Here is a 19,208-nt window from a genome sequence, read left to right as displayed (position 1 = left end):
CGCAAGCATTTCAATGGAATTTCAAGCAACACAGTGTTGGATTCGCTCATAGCAATTTTGTGTCAATAAGTTACTAGGGAATAATCATTATGGCATAAATCTTTAGAACATCTGTAACAACACACCGAAAATGGTGTCCCCTTCGTTAAAATAACCATCTAGTACTAACATGGCATCGTATGTGATAGCGCCTGTACACGTGCATGGATTTACTGGCAGCAATAGTGCGTATTTTAAACTATCGTGACAATAACTGTTTACACGTAAAAGTGCTGACTGTATCTCCAATCTCATTCTTCAAGAGTAAGCGAGACGCAATTTTGTCATATTTTTATGGTACTATTTGACAGGTCGTAAAAATCGGTTAACCTCAAAATAAGTCTCTCCGCGGTGTAGCTTGTTTTTTTGCCGGCAGGTTCGCCACTATCGTTCTACTGCGTCTGCGCAGATCGAAAAAATCCCAACTTTAATGCATGAAAATTCAGAAGCTTCCGAATTTTTTTGATTCATGCAATCTTGCAACTGCAGGATAATAACATGTTTACACGTACATTTTCTTGTTATGGCCGCGATAATACTGCAGTAAATCCATGCACGCGTAAACGTGATATAAGTAATTTATCGATTAAATCGAACCATAAGACGCTATCTATATCTCGACAGCAATATCCATTACATATTCGCTATATAGACATTATTCACTTTTCCTGGACTTCAACTACATAATTCATTTTCATAATTACACGAGTGTTGATTATTTGTATGGATGTCAAGAGTTTAATAAGGTTGTTAATCAAGAAAATCCATTAAAATATTATTATTAAATTTATCAAGGATTATTTATTTCACTAACCAACATTATATCTAGAGAGGAGTTGTTTAAGAGGGCTCGCACATCAGAACTCGCCGCATGCGTCTTACGACGAATTCGTCGATGTGACGTCATCGTAAACCAAGAAACAAACGTTATCAAATGGAGCTTCGGTGCAACTGCGACGCTGCGACGCTTCTGCATGCGACGAATTGCGTTTGCTAGAGCCTGCATGTCGATATCGAAAAATTTCGACTCCGCGCATGCGCACAGCTGCAGAATCGGCCATTTCTGTCTCTGTCTCTATCTACACTGTAATTGCTCGCTCATCGCTGGTCACCGCGCTTGACGTTTGTTCATACAATCAACACAATAAAAATGGCAGATGAAAGACTTCTCCTTAAATGTCTCCGGTACCAATACATAATAATCGCTGTTTCCGCGTCTGATGACATATTTGCGCAATGGCGTCGTCTAGCTAGAGTATATTTTGACGTTTCGGGAGATTACGCGCGAATGCGGCGTATGTCGATGTCGCTAGGCAGATGTGCGAGGTTGTAACATGCAACATTCGCCAGCGGTCTCGGAAGTTTTGATTTATGGCCGTCAGGCACACAAGGTGAGTTGTGATGTGCGAGCCGGCTTATTCTCTCATTAATATCTCTTATTATCTCTATGGATTTATATATTTTAGGAGAAACTGGATTCACGTTTGTATGTTAAAAGGCATTAAGAACTTGACTGCTTTTTCAGATTGCCTAGTAAAATTTGTGTCAATTCGACAGAGTTTGAAACTATCGCTCCGTCTCGTAGAAAAATAATTTCATCATCTGAACTAGGTAGACCATACTTTATAACAAAATTCTAACACAATAATTTTATAAAATGTCCTTGCCTAAAATTCGACAAATATGTTAATATGTTCGAATAAGCGGGAGAAAATAGCGATCCAAATAGGTACTTATACCTATTTTCTGTATGATCTACTTACCGCGATCTGTGCAACTCAACAAAACATGAACTGCAAAACAATTAATATAGCTGTGATGTAGGTATTTTGAATTACCCTTGACACTGTCGGCCGATTCGAAAAGCTGAAATTTCCATTTCTTGTCGTTTCCAATACTTCAAGTCTCCGGTAAATTCCGCCCGGTCCATTCAATCTCTGGTTAAATGTTCTTATCTCTTGGATATTGGAAGTACCGAAGGAGTTACCGAATAATCTTTTAAACTCTTTCGTCGAATTGGTTGCCTAAATAAAATGAATATATTATAAGCACATAACGATAGTAAAATAAAACAAATATAAATAAAGTATCAATTCATGCAACAGCCTTCGGCTCAAGTGTCAAAGTGTCAAGCAATCCATGACCTGTTACTTGAATTCTTTCATGCCCTAGCTATGCACTCAACAAGCAGATCCGGAATGCCCGCAGCAGATTAGATTCAGCCATACGCTATACTTGCATGGTACCATAAGGTCAGAAAGCTGGTCCTTTAGAACGGCAGGAGTTCCTCACATCACGCACGTGCCTTTGAGTGATCGATCCGTCTTATGAATTATTTCTTATACAGTTTAGCGTTTTCGCTCAGTCCAACTTCTTTCTAGATTTTTTCCTAATAGTTTCTGAGAAAATTAAGTTTTTTTCTATTACGAACCATATTACTTCAGCGGCTGTCCATCAAGATTCAATAATTATTATTTTAAGTAAAACTTTTACAAATAAAATTCTTGTAAGTACCTATAAGATATTTTTTTAATTTCTCTACTCTTTGAATTATAGACTAAGTATAAATAAAATATAAGGAATGTTGTTAGTTATTATTTATTTATAACGCAAAGTATTTTAAATATTGGTATTTTCCCCAACTATGCACTATATATGTGTCGCTAGATTTCAAATTCAGCCAAGTCCACCTTTAGGTATTTTTGACTTTTTGTGAATTTTTGAAGAACTACTGCTTTCTAACATTTTTGCATTATCGAAATGTGGATCTTATTAATTTTAAATGTTCTATAATCGAAATAATATAAACTTCCACCCTTATGACTATGTACTTGGGAAAACAAAAAGCTGTTTTTCTCCTATTCATCCATTATGGACTTGGCTGATTTTGAAATCTAGCGACACATATTATATATCCCTACGATATTTCTAGTTTCATACGTAATTCAACATCTGGTTCATAATTGAAACTTCGTGCATTGATAATTATTGGTCAACACAAAAATACTTCAGAAAACATAAAAAAAATGCTTTAACAATTTCAATATATTATATTTATCTTGATTTATTTGTCTATTTGTCCGTCATTCTGTCCGTAACGCATAAACTGCCTCTCTCTGACGCACGTAAATTTGCATGTGAAAGAGTTTATGCCTTTGTTGAACTATCGTATAAATATAACACCCTCTCATGCGCGCTACACTTAATCTCTTGATCACGTATAAACTCACCTAAAATACACCAGCTTTATCGAAGTAGATACCTACCAATATACATTGGTATTCAAATCGACCCGTTCTTCAGCTATGAATATTGTTACCTACCATATTTTATTCCTTTGCTTATAATATAAAAAAAGAGTATTATTGTTAATTATTAAATATTATTATTGAGTGCAACGACAAGAATATTGATTGGTGGCACTGTCATTATGTACTGTATTATTTTCTAATTTTATATAATAAAAAATATATTAGCTGTAAAAATAGAGATTACAAAACTAATTCCAAATAGGTAGCTTAACTAGGTACGCATAAAAAACAATATTTAATAAGAAAAATGCAATTTATCCGTAAAAGTCAAAAAGTCTCTTTAAAACCATTTGATTGCTAGTTACCTATACGTTATCAATAAGTTATTATGGGCTTAATGATATTTACCATCTATAGTATATCGGTCTATAGTGTCGAGGGTCCCAGGTTCGAATCCTGGGTCTGGCAAGTACACATATTGTTTTTCAATTTGTCTATGAGTCAGAGTATGGACCTAATAGGTTGAGCAAGTGGCTAGCATCCATTTCTCGTAAAAATAAAATTTGTTAATTCAAACCTCCACTCTTTGGCGCCCCATATGATCCTATTAGGATCGGACATGGTCAAAAGAAAGAAAAGAATGATATTTAATTGGCATTTGAACGTATCCCACCGTTCGTTGATTTCAGAAATTTTAACTGATGTTCTTGTGGAAAATACTTTCTAGTGTTTTATTTTACATACAATGCCACGTAGGTATTTTGTCTCGCACCGATTTCTACCACATTTGGAAATATAAGTCTTTATTGTGTATTTGGGATGTATATTGGGATAGTTCCACATTTCATACCAGATGACTCATTATATAATCGATCTTCTTTATTTTCCCAACCAGTACCTCCCTCAAATTTCGGAATGTCGAATTTATATTTTAGCAGTCTGCTTCATTTTGTTCTCTTCGTGGACGATACTTTCTATCATATAGGTAGGTATGGCATACGCCATGGTACGAATTCACATTAATCACATATTTCAAGATACATCATCATCATCATCATCAGGGGCGCGACAACCCGGTATGGGTCTTGGCCTCCTCCAACAGCTCCCTCCACCTGTCCCTATCCAGTGTGGCCGCTTTCCAATTCGGTACCCCCAGAATACGGCAGTCACCGGCGGCTCCATCCAACCAGCGAATCTTTGGCCTGCCTATTCTTCTACGCCCTATTGGATTAGTGGACATCTCTTTGCCGGTTCATTGTCATTCATACGGTGCACATGACCTAGCCATCGCAGTCTTAATTGACTGAACTGCGCTGCAATCTTCGCACGGCCTGTAGAGCTCAGCATTATATCTTCTCCTCCAATTGGTGCCTTCCCTGATCGGTCCATATATACGGCGGAGAATTTTTCGTTCAAAAATGTTCAGGGCTCGTTCATTTCGTAGAGTTAATGTCCAGGTTTCCGATGCGTAGATAAGCACTGGCTTTACAAGTGTCTTGTAAAGAGTGCTTTTGGTTCGGCGAGATAGTATGCGGGATTTTAAATGTCTTAATAGGCCAAAGTGGCATTTTATTCGCAGATTTCAAGATACATACATAGAGTTTATTAAAAGCCTTAAATGGAGATGGGCTGGACACATAGCTCGAACAAGAGACAATCGTTGGACAAATCTACTCATCCAGTGGTATCCAAGAAGTACAAAACGTCCGCAGGGTAGACCTAGAGGCCGCTGGATCGGTGAAATGATTAAGTTCAGCGGAATTACGAGGCAACGCAACGCACAGGACCAAGATAAGTGGAAGCAACTTGAAGAGGCCGTCATCCAGCAGTGGATAGATTCAGGCTGATGATGATTCTCAGGTAATTATAAAACTTACAATTAGCTCAATTAATGATCACATTTAAATATACTATAATTTGAAATTAAATAAATCCTTTATAACAAAATTTAAGAAGAATTTCCCAGCAAAACGTAAAAACTTTTGATGCCAGAAAACTTGGCAGCTACATTAATTTAGCAATAAAATTCTATTCGATGACGGCAAATATTGTCTATCTTTAATAACAAAATAAACAATTCGCTGTATCCATTAATAATAATAATTATACTAAAAAATTGTCAACTCTGAAATATATTTAAAATGTATTGAACTGTATTTAAAAACCTTAAGTTAATAATGTGTAAAAAAAAAATTAGTTACACCTACCTAAATACATATATATTTTTTTTCAACAGCATTCTTACAAGCAAAAATCACACCACAATACTGATATACAAACTATATAATATAATAACTTATATTTTAAGCGAAAACTAATAGTCAGCTATCAAAAATAAGTGTAGCTGCCAGTTACTGGGTAAGAATGGCAAGTGATTTACTTCTTATTGGTGATGCATATTTACCCAAACCACCGAAAGAGTTCAGTAAAGTGTCAATAATTATTTTCATACAATATATTTATGCAATACCTCTGCCGCCTTTGCCTCGCTCTAAAATATTATTTGACTAAATAATCATGTTATGAATGAGGGTTGATTCCCTTTTCCTGGACGCATATTTGACCTGTCCTTCAAATTTCAAAATTACAAACTGAATTTAGATAATAATTCGACATTTGAGGCTTACTTCCTTTTTACACAGCGTGTATTTAGTTGTATCACAGCCGACAAAAAGTACTTTTCGAAAAAAACGAGGGTTACTCCCTTTTGCCCAAACACAGTCGATATGCTTGAAAATACTAAATAGCTATATTATATAAATCACTTACCATTTCCATGACGTGTAAAATATTGTATGGACCAACATTTATAAAGGATCTGTCCCCGTAGCTGTCGATCGTGACGTTCCTGTTGTATGCCGCTTTAATAGACAAATGCCCTTTTTGGGACACAAATCTGGGACCATTTACAGGTTCAGCCTCAACACAATTATTAAAAACAATTACAAATAAAATAAATATAACTTTATGTATTAATTTACGAAATAAAGACATTTTTATAGTATGTACTACTTTCGAAAAAATCAATATTACAACATTTTTATTACTTTAATAAACTCGTCGGGTATATCTGAAGTAATGACAGAGATTCCAATATGGATTATTTAAAAATATTTTGTGGGCGTCATAGCTACCGCCCATTTTGATAAGAAAGTCCGCGTGTTAAATTTCATGTTTTCTGTAAATATTCAATAAAAAATATCAAACAAATACAATATAAAGGTCTATTCATAGCAATGGTGAAGGGTAGAGATAGGCTGTTATGATTCGATATAAATAGTGCATAGGTACTAAACTTTGCCAGTCATACATATTGTTTTCATTCAGCTAAGAATACAATTTGCAAATTGTGCTGGTTAGTTTTTAAAATTCAATTAAACCCTGCCCAATAAATAATTCTATATTCACCTACTCCATGGCCTCCGCATCCTGAAGCGGGCCTCCAGGCCAGGATTCTTGGCGGGCCCCCTACCTATCGCTTAGGTTAAGGGCAGTGTGATGCTCTACGGTAATGTTCCCTAAATGGTATTAAATAATTAAATGGAACCCAGGGTTCCACAAGATAAAATTAAGGGCATTCTGTGTATTGTTAGTGATTTTTTTGTATTCTTACATAAATCCGTCGTTGGCAGTCGGCATAATAATATATTAGATGCATTGATATCTACCCCCTTTGTGGTAGCCAAGTAACCGACCGAGTAAGCGACCCTTAGCCATATTTGATAAATAGCCATTTTTATTAGTCAGAAAACACATTAAAAATAATTATAAAATGCAATTCTTGATGTGAATTATCATTTAATTGTGTTAATCATCATACCTATCACATCAAGTCTCATCACACAGCCAAATAGTTTAAATTTTAAATCAAAATAGCGCCACGGGCGACTATTTTTTTTACTATTGGACCAAATTTGTTGTGTGTGTTTATTTCACTTACCTGGTCGACCAACTATGCCGGGCCCCTCAGCACGGGCCACCAGACTAGAGCCCCGTCAGCCCCCTTGTGGGGGCCATAACCTACTCATGACAAGCAATGGCGAGGGGTTGAGGTAGACTGTTAGGATTCGACATAATAGTGTAAACTAAACGTTGTCAGCCCTTGGTGCTGGTTAGTTTTTAAAATTGAATTAAACCCACCCTAAACAAAATCATAATAGTTTATGTATGCTACGGGCGATCCAACAAAAATAGTGCACACTTTTTCAGTCATAGGTAGGTACTTATTTGTTTCGTTGAATTAAGAATATGTACATACATGATATTATTACAGATGGTATTGGTTATTTTTTTAAACGATAAAAAATATTCTTCTATCTATAAAATATCTAAAATTATCTATGGTTGTATCACTGTACGGCTTCCAAACCTATGGAACCAAGTGGGGTCAAAGGGTTTCTGTGGGGTCGTTGACTGACAGAGTAAACCAGCGCTCGAAATGGAACATTTTACGAACCGGAGCGCTCGATAAATTTACGAAAATATTACCATAGTTATCTAATTTTATGTGTATTTTCCAAAAAAAGTTATGTTTGATTTTTTGTTATATGGCTCATCTACGCTCGCTCTCTACGTGCGGGCCTACGTAGCTCAAACGGTCAAATAAACTTTTCCACGAGACGGAGCGATAATTTTGGAGATTTTACGAACCGGAACGGTGCTCCGGTGTGCTCAGGTCCATTTCGAGCCCTGGAGTAAACATGAAAAACACCTAATCGAACCCCTAGTTCCCTAGTATATAGATATGAGGTAGAGTATGACAAGGTCTAACCAACAAGATGAATTCTTGGAACTGAAAAAAAATCGAATCTATTCTGGTATGCTATGTATCATTATCATCACATATCCAAATGTTACCATACTTGCCTTTCGAGTTTTACAACCATTTGCTTGTACGTATATCTGCGAGAGTCGATTTTCAACGTTTCTTTATTTGGAAACCAAAATCGAAACAGACTAAATGTTGCGAATGACATGAGGTTGGCATTAACGAAAACTCAACCGCAAATTTTGAAGCTGGTTAACGAGTTATAATTTTAACAAAATTATATTATACTGAAAAATCTATTTTCAATGCGTTTTCTTTGCCCTATTAAAAAGTCTTTAAGTATATAATTTATCGGAGTCACTGGTCACTTGGCTTCTATAAAATGGGGTTACTACTCGAAACGGGTTGGGAATGTGTAGGTTAATGGAATAATTTTAGATATTTTATAGATTTTTTGTTTAATCTTCTAAATTATCTATTATGGCTTGGATTAGGCAGGGTGTAATTAAATTTTAAACTAACAAACACTATCTCCACATTGTGGTCTTGGTTCAACGAAAACAAATATGTTTGACTGACAAATCTTAGTGTGCAATATTTATGTCGGATCGTAACAGCCTACCTCCACCCTTTGCCACTGGCGGATACTTTACTAGGATTCCGCGAAAATTTACGTAGGTAACATTTAAGGCCTTGTCCAGATGGTGCGATTTGACTCGCGCGTAAAAACTCGCGTTCATTCCAGATACACGCGACCTCATTGAGCCGTCCACATATAATCGCTGCGTGTCACTTCCCGCGCTCGGTCGAGGCACAGGTGACCTCATTGGGCTATCCACGTGCATTCACAGTGAATCGCAGCGAGACAGGCGTCATCTTGACAAACTCTAATTGAGTAAAAAATCCAAATTTTCATGTAACACAGCGGTTCTTAAACTGGGTCCGCGAAAAACGAACGCATATTTTTTATAATATTTATATTTTTATAATTATAGCATATAACATTTCTAGGATTTATCCTAGGTTGGGAAAGTAAGACATTCTATCTCCCTCTCATTTTTGGTACACATATTTGAATCTGTGAATTCTATCAACCTGGCGCTGCATGGAAAAGATATCGCAGAGCTCCATTGTCACGAAAAATGGACAGTTTTCAAAATGAAGCTCAAACTATGGATTGTAAAGTTAGAGAGGAAGAATTTTGCCCCATTTCCACAACTGAACACATATTGATGAAAATGAGCTTGAAGTTGACAATATCCTTGAGGTGATGAAACATTCATTCTTACCGAAGAAATTTCTTACTATTTTCCTGACTTTTTGACCTGAGAATTTGAAAAATACCATCGAAATAACCCATTTGTACTCTCCATTAGTGATCTGCCTTCGGAGGACAATTTAAATCAGGAACAGTTTATTGATTTGATAAACGATAGGAGTGCAAAACATGTTTCCCGTGAAACGTGTTGTAGTGATTTTTGGATCGAAATGGCACATTCCTATCCCGATGTTGCAAAGATGGCTCTAAGAGTGCTGGTTCCATTCGCAACCACCTATGAGTGTGAGACGGGTTTTTCTACATTACTTACTATCAAGAAAAAAATCTCGAAATGGATTATACGCGACAAATGACATGAGAGTTGCACTGGCCAAAACAAAGCCAGACATAAAAGAACTGGTTCGGGCAAAGCAGATGCATCCATCCCATTAAAATTGTTATTTAAATTTAATGACTACCTACATACCTAACAAACCCCGCCCGCAGTAGAACCCGCTGACATTCGCTCTTAAGCGGTGAGTAGAGTCCCCACGGGCGTCGATCCAACGCCCACCCCTAAAACATACGCCAAAGATGCATTAAATAAGCAAACCCGGAAAGGAGAAGGCCTCTTTTTCTTCCCGACGACCTAAAGTCTGTCTTCTATAAGCTGGCGTGCGGTTTCCCTCTCGTTTCAGCATTCAGCACTGCATTCCCTCTCGTTCCCTCCCATAGAAAACTTGCAACAGTCGAGCGCGTTGGCACAATGCTTTCCGTCCACGAACGACGTGACGTGAACCCCAGCTTATGGAATACAGATTCTACAGACCAGACCAGGTCCCCCATCGCATTACCGCCTGAAGGCTCAGAACGCAGATTCACCATCAAAAGAAAACCTTGAGTAGATACCATTGTTCCTTATTTTTTTTTTGTATTATTAATATTTCTCTAGCCTTTTTGTTATACCATTATCATATTATTTTCAATTGCGTTTTTCCAATTTATGGCTATTTTTTGTCAATTTATGGCTACGGCCGTATGTTGTAGCTTAACCACTGGGGAATGACAAAAGAAATGGCGTATTTCAAAAAAACACTACCTTATTCTTAGGTCAATAATTATTATAAAGCAATCATTATTCATAAGATGTTTATCACACTTGAATAGTCAAAGACATAGCTTATAAAAAGTATCTTTAGAATCATCTTCAAATGTGTTGATCTTGCCGATTTTTTGAATAATAAAATGCCTAATTCTTGTCAAATTTGGGATTACAGAGATTATCAATATAATTTTTTATCGTGAATATTTTACAAAAATTATCTCGTAATAAATTATACTAATGGTTTTATAAATGCGTTTAAAAATTAATAAATGTAAAAAATCTTAACACCACTGCACAGTTATGTACCGAAATATGACTATATTCTAAAACATTAGAGCGAGAGGTTTAAAAGAATACTATTTTATGTAACAAAAATACTGTATGCAGTCATCAAATGTTTAAAATAACTATAAAGGATAATAAGGCTTCAAATTATATAAATAGATTATCTACAACGTTTAAGGAGTGTCCAGGATCATGGTTTGAAAATACAATAAAAACTCAATTTTGACCTTCGACGAGCATGTACCCCCTTAATATTATAAAAAATGACATTACGTATCATTTATTCTTTATCACCTGTAACATCGCTTATATCTTATCGCTTATTAGCAAATAATATTCTAATAGTCAATTATTACTGTTTTACACCATAATTAGGTAGGTACTATAAGTAAGTAGCTACTACTTTTCCATTTTTGTACGTGATAAAAATAATATCATTTTTATTTCCTCACCCAGATAAATTGTTAAATAAAAATTGAGCATGTTGGAATTTATTCAGTAGTATTATTATGAACCTACTAATTTTAAAATAAAATACCATTTTTGCTCCGAAGCAAAGCATAATATGGACACACCCCTTCAGGGTGGTAATTACGAGTATGTATCTTAAAAGACATTATAAGAAATAGATTTTACATTTTTTCAATCTAATGGGATCTTCTCCCATTAAATAAATAAAACGTATTGTAACGCAATGATCTAAATGTATGAATAATTAGACTATCCTGCTGCGGCGATGGGTGGAGGTAGGTTGGATCCACCATATATAGTACAGACTAAGCTTTGTCAGTTATGTTTGTTTACATTGAAATAAGACTACAATTTACAGAGTGTGTTGGTTAGTTTTTAAAATTCAAGTAATCCCTGGGAAAACCAAGCCATAATACGTATCTGTCTACAAAATATTAAAAATTATGCCATTAAATCATACATAATTTTGGATATTTAACTCATTCACCAGTATTTAATTACCACAATTAAATAACATGATAATTATATCTAATGCGGACACAATAGATGTGCTGAAAGGATTTTAATAGATAGAATAATATTTTAAACTACTATTGTTTGGTTTAGGCAGGGTTTAATGAATAATAAAAAACTAACCAACAACATGTGTAATATGTATTATTAGTTCAACGAAAACAAATACGTATGAATGAAAAAGTGCAATATATAAACAAATTATATTCAATTAAAATGTCAGTGGTAGCAATCGGCGATTGCCAGCTGTTTTGTTAGGCCTATCAGTCTGAAGTGGTGTCAGACGATATTGTGAAGGCCAGACTCCAGAATAGACTACGCATATGACCCCAAATTTATATTGGCAGTGACGACTTGCAAATCGTAAAACTGACAAATTGGCGAAATGTCAAACTGTCTGAGGTGAATGAAAATCCATCCCGAAGGGAAAACTATGGCGCCGTCTATGAATACTTCACAATTATATTAATATCCAACACCGCCAAGCCGTCTGCAAGACCTAACGACGCGGACTGGCGACCGCCAGCTGGCTCTGCTAGTAAATATTAATAGTGATATTAAACCAATTGGGAAGGAGCTACGTCTCGTATCCCATGAACCAACTGTCATTGTATTACTAGAATTACCATGTCAGTTTATAAGTTTATTGTTTCTGTATAACACGATTAAAGCTAAGAGAATATAGATCCTAACTTACCCCAGGTCGGATTAAGAACCGATACGACTATCCAGACACAGTTTGAGCCTTCTATGACTGTCCAACACTCGCCTACTAATTAATAGAAGTCTGTCAGTAATCACTACACTGTCTTCTGTGAATTGCCTGGACAAGGCGACTTGCTCATATAAATTTCCTTTGTAGAAAACCAAAAGGCTTCATCTTTCCTTTAACAATTCGAGGGTTAGAAGGTGGTTTAAGATAGTCGAGATCCTAAAGTTTCAACCAGTAGTTGACATACTGGCCACCTTTGTCCCCAGTACCCGCAAGCTTGGATCTATATAACTGGAGTGTGTGAATACCGGTAAATAGGTTAGGCTAAGAGTTATGTAAAAATAATATTGATAAGCCCCCACACTGGACATCTGTATTATACCCATCTACCATTGTAACCCCTGTATTTCTGCAACCTTATAATAATAAACGCCTATTGTGACCGAACAAACCCGGCGTTTAATTTCCCTTAATCACAACACTTATTCCATGATTGGAACATTTTAATACTGACGACGATGACAGTGTATTAAAATAGCAAGCAATAATTTAGCCATTATTTTCAGTGAAATATAAAGTATTTTGTGTAAATATTTTTCGTTTGTTCTCCAAGAAATTTATGAACAAATAATAATTATTACACTGTTTTTAAGTTAATAATTTTGTCAATTGTTTCGAGTCAAATCCCTATCACCGCAGTGTAATCAATAACAAACTATGTATTGCTTAATGCATAACGAAGTAAATACGTATCGTGCAACGGGATAAGATTATACCAATGCGATCTTCAAAACTTTTTGCACCTAATTATTGTTTATATCCTACATTTTTATAATATTGAAAATAGTCTCAAAATTCGCGGGTGAGTTTTTGTGAACGCCAACACCTCATGTCATTCTCAACATTTAATATATTTCTTTCTTTTGTGTTTAAACGAAGAAGAGTTGAAAATCTAGTAGATATGTAGACACAAATGGAACTAAAACTCGAAAGGCAAGCATCGTCACATTTGGGTATGAATGATATATACCACACCAGAATTATTGTGTGAGTATTTTTTCATTATACAAGTTACGTGCCGAGGAATCATTCCGCAAATCCAAGAATTCATCTTGTAATTCATCGGGAATGCTGACTACATCAAGGGAAGCAGAGAATGGATTTCGTGTCAATGTAGTTTCTTCTTCTTTGAGCTCAGGGAAGTAAGGCTGAAGTTCGTATTCAAGGGATTCGAGATGCTTAGTAATCTTCTCCTTCAAATGTTCATTTATTTCACCTTCAGATTCATCTACCACACTGCAGAGTTTCTCAAACATGGCAACGTTACCAAGATTTATTTTTCTTCGCCAGTTTTGCAGCTTAGATAAAATGCCCCTAGATTATCGTGAAATGCGATAATATTCGTTTCCTTTCCAGATATCAACACAATCCAGACATTCCTATGAAAGATGCCATTATGGCAGCCAAAGTGAGGCTATATTCAAAGGAATGTCTCGACAAGTTCGCCGTGTGTTTTTTAATCTTTGGAAAATTACAAAAAAATTACATGTCATTTAGCTACCCTAGAGTGTGACATAGTTCTTTGGGCCAATATTCCATGAAGCATGTAGTTTATTATTATATTTAAAAAAAAAAACCATGTCCGATCCTAATAAGATCATAATATAGGCCTCCACAGAGTGGAGGATTGTATTATGTAACAGATTTTAGTTTTTATGAGAAATGGATGTTAGCCACTTGCTCAATCTACTGACTCCAAACACAAATTGAAAAACAATAAGCCATGCGGTCATCGTGGCGTGGACGGTGTATACTATAGTCCGACAACATAAAACTGAACCTTTTGAATCATATAAACTTGACAATTCTATGTATTAATAAATACTTTTTTTGTACTTGATAGAAATACTGAATAAATATAGAATACTGAAATGTCATTTTGACATTTCATATTGATTTCCATAGTAACGCACATATCGACTACCTCATTGAATAACACACCAACTCAAAATAGTGTGTTTTATGTTTTTTGAGCTATTGTTGCATAGAAAAAAATAGCACACCTGCCAATTTTTTTTTGGATTTTTTTCTCGAAAAATACCCAAAATACTGTTTAAAATATAACTCGTAAGTAGAGTTATGATTTTATAACATTTTTTATAATATCTTAACTTACATGGAATAATAATCCACCTATAGTTGGTATCACAAGTTATTGTTATTATTTTTTATGTGACACTGAATATGACACTATGCCGAGTTGGTATGTTATGTTATTACTCGGAAAAAATATACATGCTCCCCACACAAATCATTTCAGTGTATCATTTTAATAAGACTTCACCATGGAATATGACACTAATTGAACTCTCATCTTCAATTCTCGCCTTTAACAGCATAGAACAATACTCTATTGAAAAATCATTATCCTTTGTATTGGATCCGCACCTACTTTCATTACTCTGGCGGGCAGCTGACAATAATAATAATATCAACCGTCATTTTAAAATTTATATCTGATTGCGCTTTTGTGACAGTATTATAGTTGTCGTATTTTTGTTATTGTGATCAAGTAACTAATTTTAGTAACCTAACATGTCTCTAAATAGATCTCGGCGAATATTACAATTAGCTCAAGAGGCTAATAAAATAAAGGATGGAAACAATAAAGGTAAATAGCTTTAATAATCTCCTAAGACAACACATTTTTTATAGGTTATAATTAAGTGATTCAACCGTAAATATTCTGTCGGTTCTATTGGCACCTACAGGATTTTCAATGTTTATTTATAATATTCTGTGTCTCATTAGTCATTACTCATTAGTCATTACTCATTAGTCATTAGTCATTCATTACATTAGCTACCTATATAATCTATAACGTCTTCCTATCATTAGTAAGTATCGTATAATTGCATATTTGCACCATTAGTTTCTAATTTACAACCTACATTAATTATTATTCTACTTGTATCGATCCCATGACGACTTGTGATAAGTAGGTAATACTTGCCTATTTTTGCAGTATTTATGGATAATACTTTTTACTATACTTTTATGATAAATGTGGTAGTCAAAAATGTCGAAAAGAATTTTATTACAAAAAAACGATACCTAATGATAAAGATTTTTTAACTTCCGTATGTATAAAAACTTGAAAAAGGAATGAAATTTAGATAACATTAATACTGCTATCATAGCTAAGAATACCTTTAAAATATTGCTCTCATAATAGCATCTAAGAATATTGTTTTTCGTTTACAGAAAGCAGAAGACGCGATGATATACTATGTAATTTTACAAGCATTGAATGTCTGGATGAGAATTGCATAGTCCACAGTGATAACCATGGTGATTTTACCCCATCTGAAGACTCCGAATACATGCCAAATTTTAATAGTGATCCTGTATTATCGAGTCTCAGCTATTCTTCCAGTGTGCCAGATATGACACAAACATTTGGAGGAGATTTAGGAATGATAGATGATTTGATTGAAGAAATTACTAAATCTCCAGCAGATCTTCCTCAGTATGAAATATATGGCTCTACTCCAGAGCATAATAACATTATACTTCTGAGTACTTTGCCACCAGCTTTAGACACAAATGCACTTGAAGATATCAGATCACCAGATATGACGTTGTCCTTACCAAGTACTTCTGTATAAAGTATTTCCACCATGGACACCCCTGAATCGAGAAAAAGAAGGAGAACTGTAAATCAAGGCTTGTGGAAAAGGAATAAAGCCAAAAAACTATTCAATTCGGGTGAAGAATATTTGAATCCAAAAACTGGAGTATTGATTCCTAAAAAAACCATGGGAGCACCGTATAAAAATTCTTGCCGATTCAAATGTGCCTCAAAAATATGTGAATCCGAACGTCAAGTTAGTTTTGATTCATTTTGGATGATCGGAAATCATGAGAGACAATGGGATTACATCTTACGATTTGTCAAGTCAGTGCAAAAGAAAACCCAAAAACTACCAGCTTCTTCAAAACGTTCAAAAGCACTTATTTATAATTTGTCCTGCAATAACGACATAATAAAAGTGTGTAAAACTATGTTTTTACAAACGCTTTCAATTTCAAATATGTGGGTGGTGAGTGCTTTTAAAAAAAATGAAGAATCAGAATTGCTATTAGATAATCGAGGCAGGCACAACAACCGTCCGCATGCACTCAATAAAGCAACAAAAAATAGTGTAATTGAACATATTAATATGTTTCCTAAAAAAGAATCACACTATGTTAGAAAAAATAGCCAAAAAGAATATTTAGACGAGAATTTGAATATGGTGAAAATGTTTTGCCTATATAGCATATGGTTTGGATCAAAAGATTATCAGTTTCCAATTGCTACTGAACGCCAGTATAAAGACATATTTTCCACGTGCTTCAACCTTTCCTTTTTTCGCCCTAAAAAGGACCTGTGTGAAAAGTGTTTTATTTACAGTTCGTCTGACCAGGAACGGAAACAATAACTGGAAAGTGATTATCAGCAACATTTGTTATTTAAAGAACGTTCGAGAGAGATGAAACAGGGTGATATAAATCGTGCAAAAGAAAATCCCATTACAACTGTTACAGCATGCTTTGATTTACAAAAAGTTTTAACTGTGCCACAAAGTGAAGTAGGAGTCTTTCATTATAAGAGAAAATATGCCATCTACAATCTCACTGTTTATGATATTGCTAGCAAGGATGGCTACTGTTATCTTTGGCATCTACAAACAGCAAAGCGAGGTGCAATAGAAATAAGTAGCTGTGTTTTAAAATTTATTGAAAAGTACAATGGCATTGGCGTAAATGACTTTTATTTTTATTCTGATAACTGTGCCGGTCAGAATAAGAATAGAATTATTCTTGCCATGTACTTATATTGTGCAGAAAAGTATAGCGTAAGTATAACCCATCGTTACTTTGAAAAGGGGCATACCCAAAACGAGGGCGATAGTATGCACTCTGTGATTGAGCGTGCAAAAAAAAAAACAAAACAATTTACGTACCGGATCAAATTTATTTTCTAGCTGAAAATGCAAAAACGGCTGGGAAGCCTTATAATGTGAAAATCATGGAACAGGATGATTTTTACGATTTTAAAAGTATTTCAGAAGGGAGAAATTGGTCGTTCGATCAAGATAAAAACAACGTATGTTGGAACAAGATAAAAGATATCCACGTTCCAGCTGGATCTTGTGGAATCTTGAAATTACGGTATGATTATGATAGTACATATCAAACTATTAATACGAAGTCTATCCGAAAAACTAAAAGGCGGCCAGTTAACACTTTTCAAAACGAAACACTGAAAAATGCCTACACAAAACTGATCCCCATAAGTAAACCCTTACATAAAGATTTAATGAGTCTTTGTACAGCTGGTGCAATACCTAATAATTATCAATATTTTTACAAAAGCTTAACAGTTGATTGTGTGGGATCAGAAGAAAATTCACAAGAAGGAGAGTAAATTATTTTAATTGTATTTTACTATCTTTCAAATTCAATAACCTTGAATGAGTGAGTATCCGAGGTAATAATGTATAGCTTCGTTTTTAGTTTTTCAAAAAAAAATTAGTCACTTAGTACACTGTGATTATTAATATATCATTGTAGAATTATTAAACTTTATAATAAAATAATTAGTTATTTGAATCACTAACCAAGGATTAAACTTCTGTCAAGTTTTAAAACTTTATCCTAATATTTTTTCATCAATAATAAGAGTTTGGTTAGGTACTTACTAGCGTTATCATTGTAATGTGTATCATAGCAATGGATATGTATTAGGTATAAGTCATATTTTACATAATTTTGATCTAATTTTAAGAATAGGTACAGTTGTTTGTTAGTTGATAGTTTTCCTACACTTATTATAAAAGAAGATTTTTTTACATTACGTTTATAATAATTATCCATACACCTACATAATACTTGACAATGCTGTAAGGGAAGCATAATTTACGTAAATAAGTAGATAACTAACTATCTTATCTTTTTTTTAATACTTATTATTATTATGTTGAGTGAAATATTCATTAAGTACCTTTTGCAATTATCTTACTATAATATTATGTTCTGTCAAATAAATATCTGAAACTACTTGAATGGTTAAAATACAGTTTATTGCGATAAAATATTGTTTAATTAAAAAATCCCCTCATATTCCATCATAGTATATAAAGTTATATTTGGTTTAAGCAAATATCATCGAGAAAAAAAACACTAAGAATACGTAGTGTGTCATTCCTCGTAAAATTTTTAAGAAAAATCTCTAAGTCGAGATATTTAAGATTATCGTCCAGAATTAGCATGGAAAAAAATACCAACTCAAGTTACGTAGTACTTTTTTTCATGAAAAAAATAATAATTACGTGAAAAAACACACCAAGTATAGATATTCATACACCATATAAAAATATAAACGGGAAAAATCACACCGAATCTAGATGTAATATTTTAGTAATCAAACATAACGTGGAAAAACACATTTAGAGGGTTATTTCCTAAATTAATGTCATGCGAAAGTTGATTGTCTGCTTAAATGATCTGCTATTATTCAATATAAATTATAATTTAAAAAATATTTGCATACAATAAACGGCTTTTGCTACACATTTTTTTGAATGGTTTTTTTGCTCTCCTGAAAAGTTGATAATTTAGTGTGTTATTCCATGAGGTAGTCGATATTTATTAATAACTAGCTGACCCGGCGAAGATTGTACCGCCTCAGAATCAATAATCTTGTGTTAACTTATTAGCTGAATTAAATTCAGTTTTTTATTAAGTTAAAATGAATACTC

General features: G+C 34.3%; 2 protein-coding genes across 2 annotated transcripts in view; one reads left to right on the top strand and one right to left on the bottom strand.

Annotated features, from left to right (window-relative positions):
• Cubn (Cubilin) overlaps positions 1-8,885 on the bottom strand; it is a 129,093-nt gene extending 120,208 nt beyond the window's left edge. Inside the window, exons 1-2 of the mRNA XM_085946281.1 lie at positions 8,733-8,885; positions 1,878-2,063 (exon numbers count right to left, since the gene is read on the bottom strand). Of these exons, the coding sequence (XP_085802407.1) occupies positions 1,878-2,063; positions 8,733-8,885 (339 nt within the window). The remainder of the gene's footprint in view (positions 1-1,877; positions 2,064-8,732) is intronic.
• Positions 8,886-14,914: 6,029 nt separating this feature from the next.
• LOC147080029 (uncharacterized) lies at positions 14,915-17,964 on the top strand. The gene is made up of 2 exons (XM_085956239.1): positions 14,915-15,073; positions 15,667-17,964. The coding sequence occupies exons 1-2, from the start codon at positions 14,998-15,000 to the stop codon at positions 16,068-16,070; spliced, it is 480 nt and encodes a 159-aa protein (XP_085812365.1). The 5' UTR covers positions 14,915-14,997; the 3' UTR covers positions 16,071-17,964.
• The last annotated feature ends 1,244 nt before the right edge of the window (positions 17,965-19,208 follow it).

This window comes from Rhyacophila brunnea, unplaced genomic scaffold, assembly GCF_057557595.1.
Source record: "Rhyacophila brunnea isolate RB1 unplaced genomic scaffold, BYU_Rbru_1.0 scaffold_1, whole genome shotgun sequence".
Taxonomy (NCBI): Eukaryota; Metazoa; Arthropoda; class Insecta; order Trichoptera; family Rhyacophilidae; genus Rhyacophila; species Rhyacophila brunnea.
This window is presented reverse-complemented; position numbering and strand designations above follow the sequence as displayed.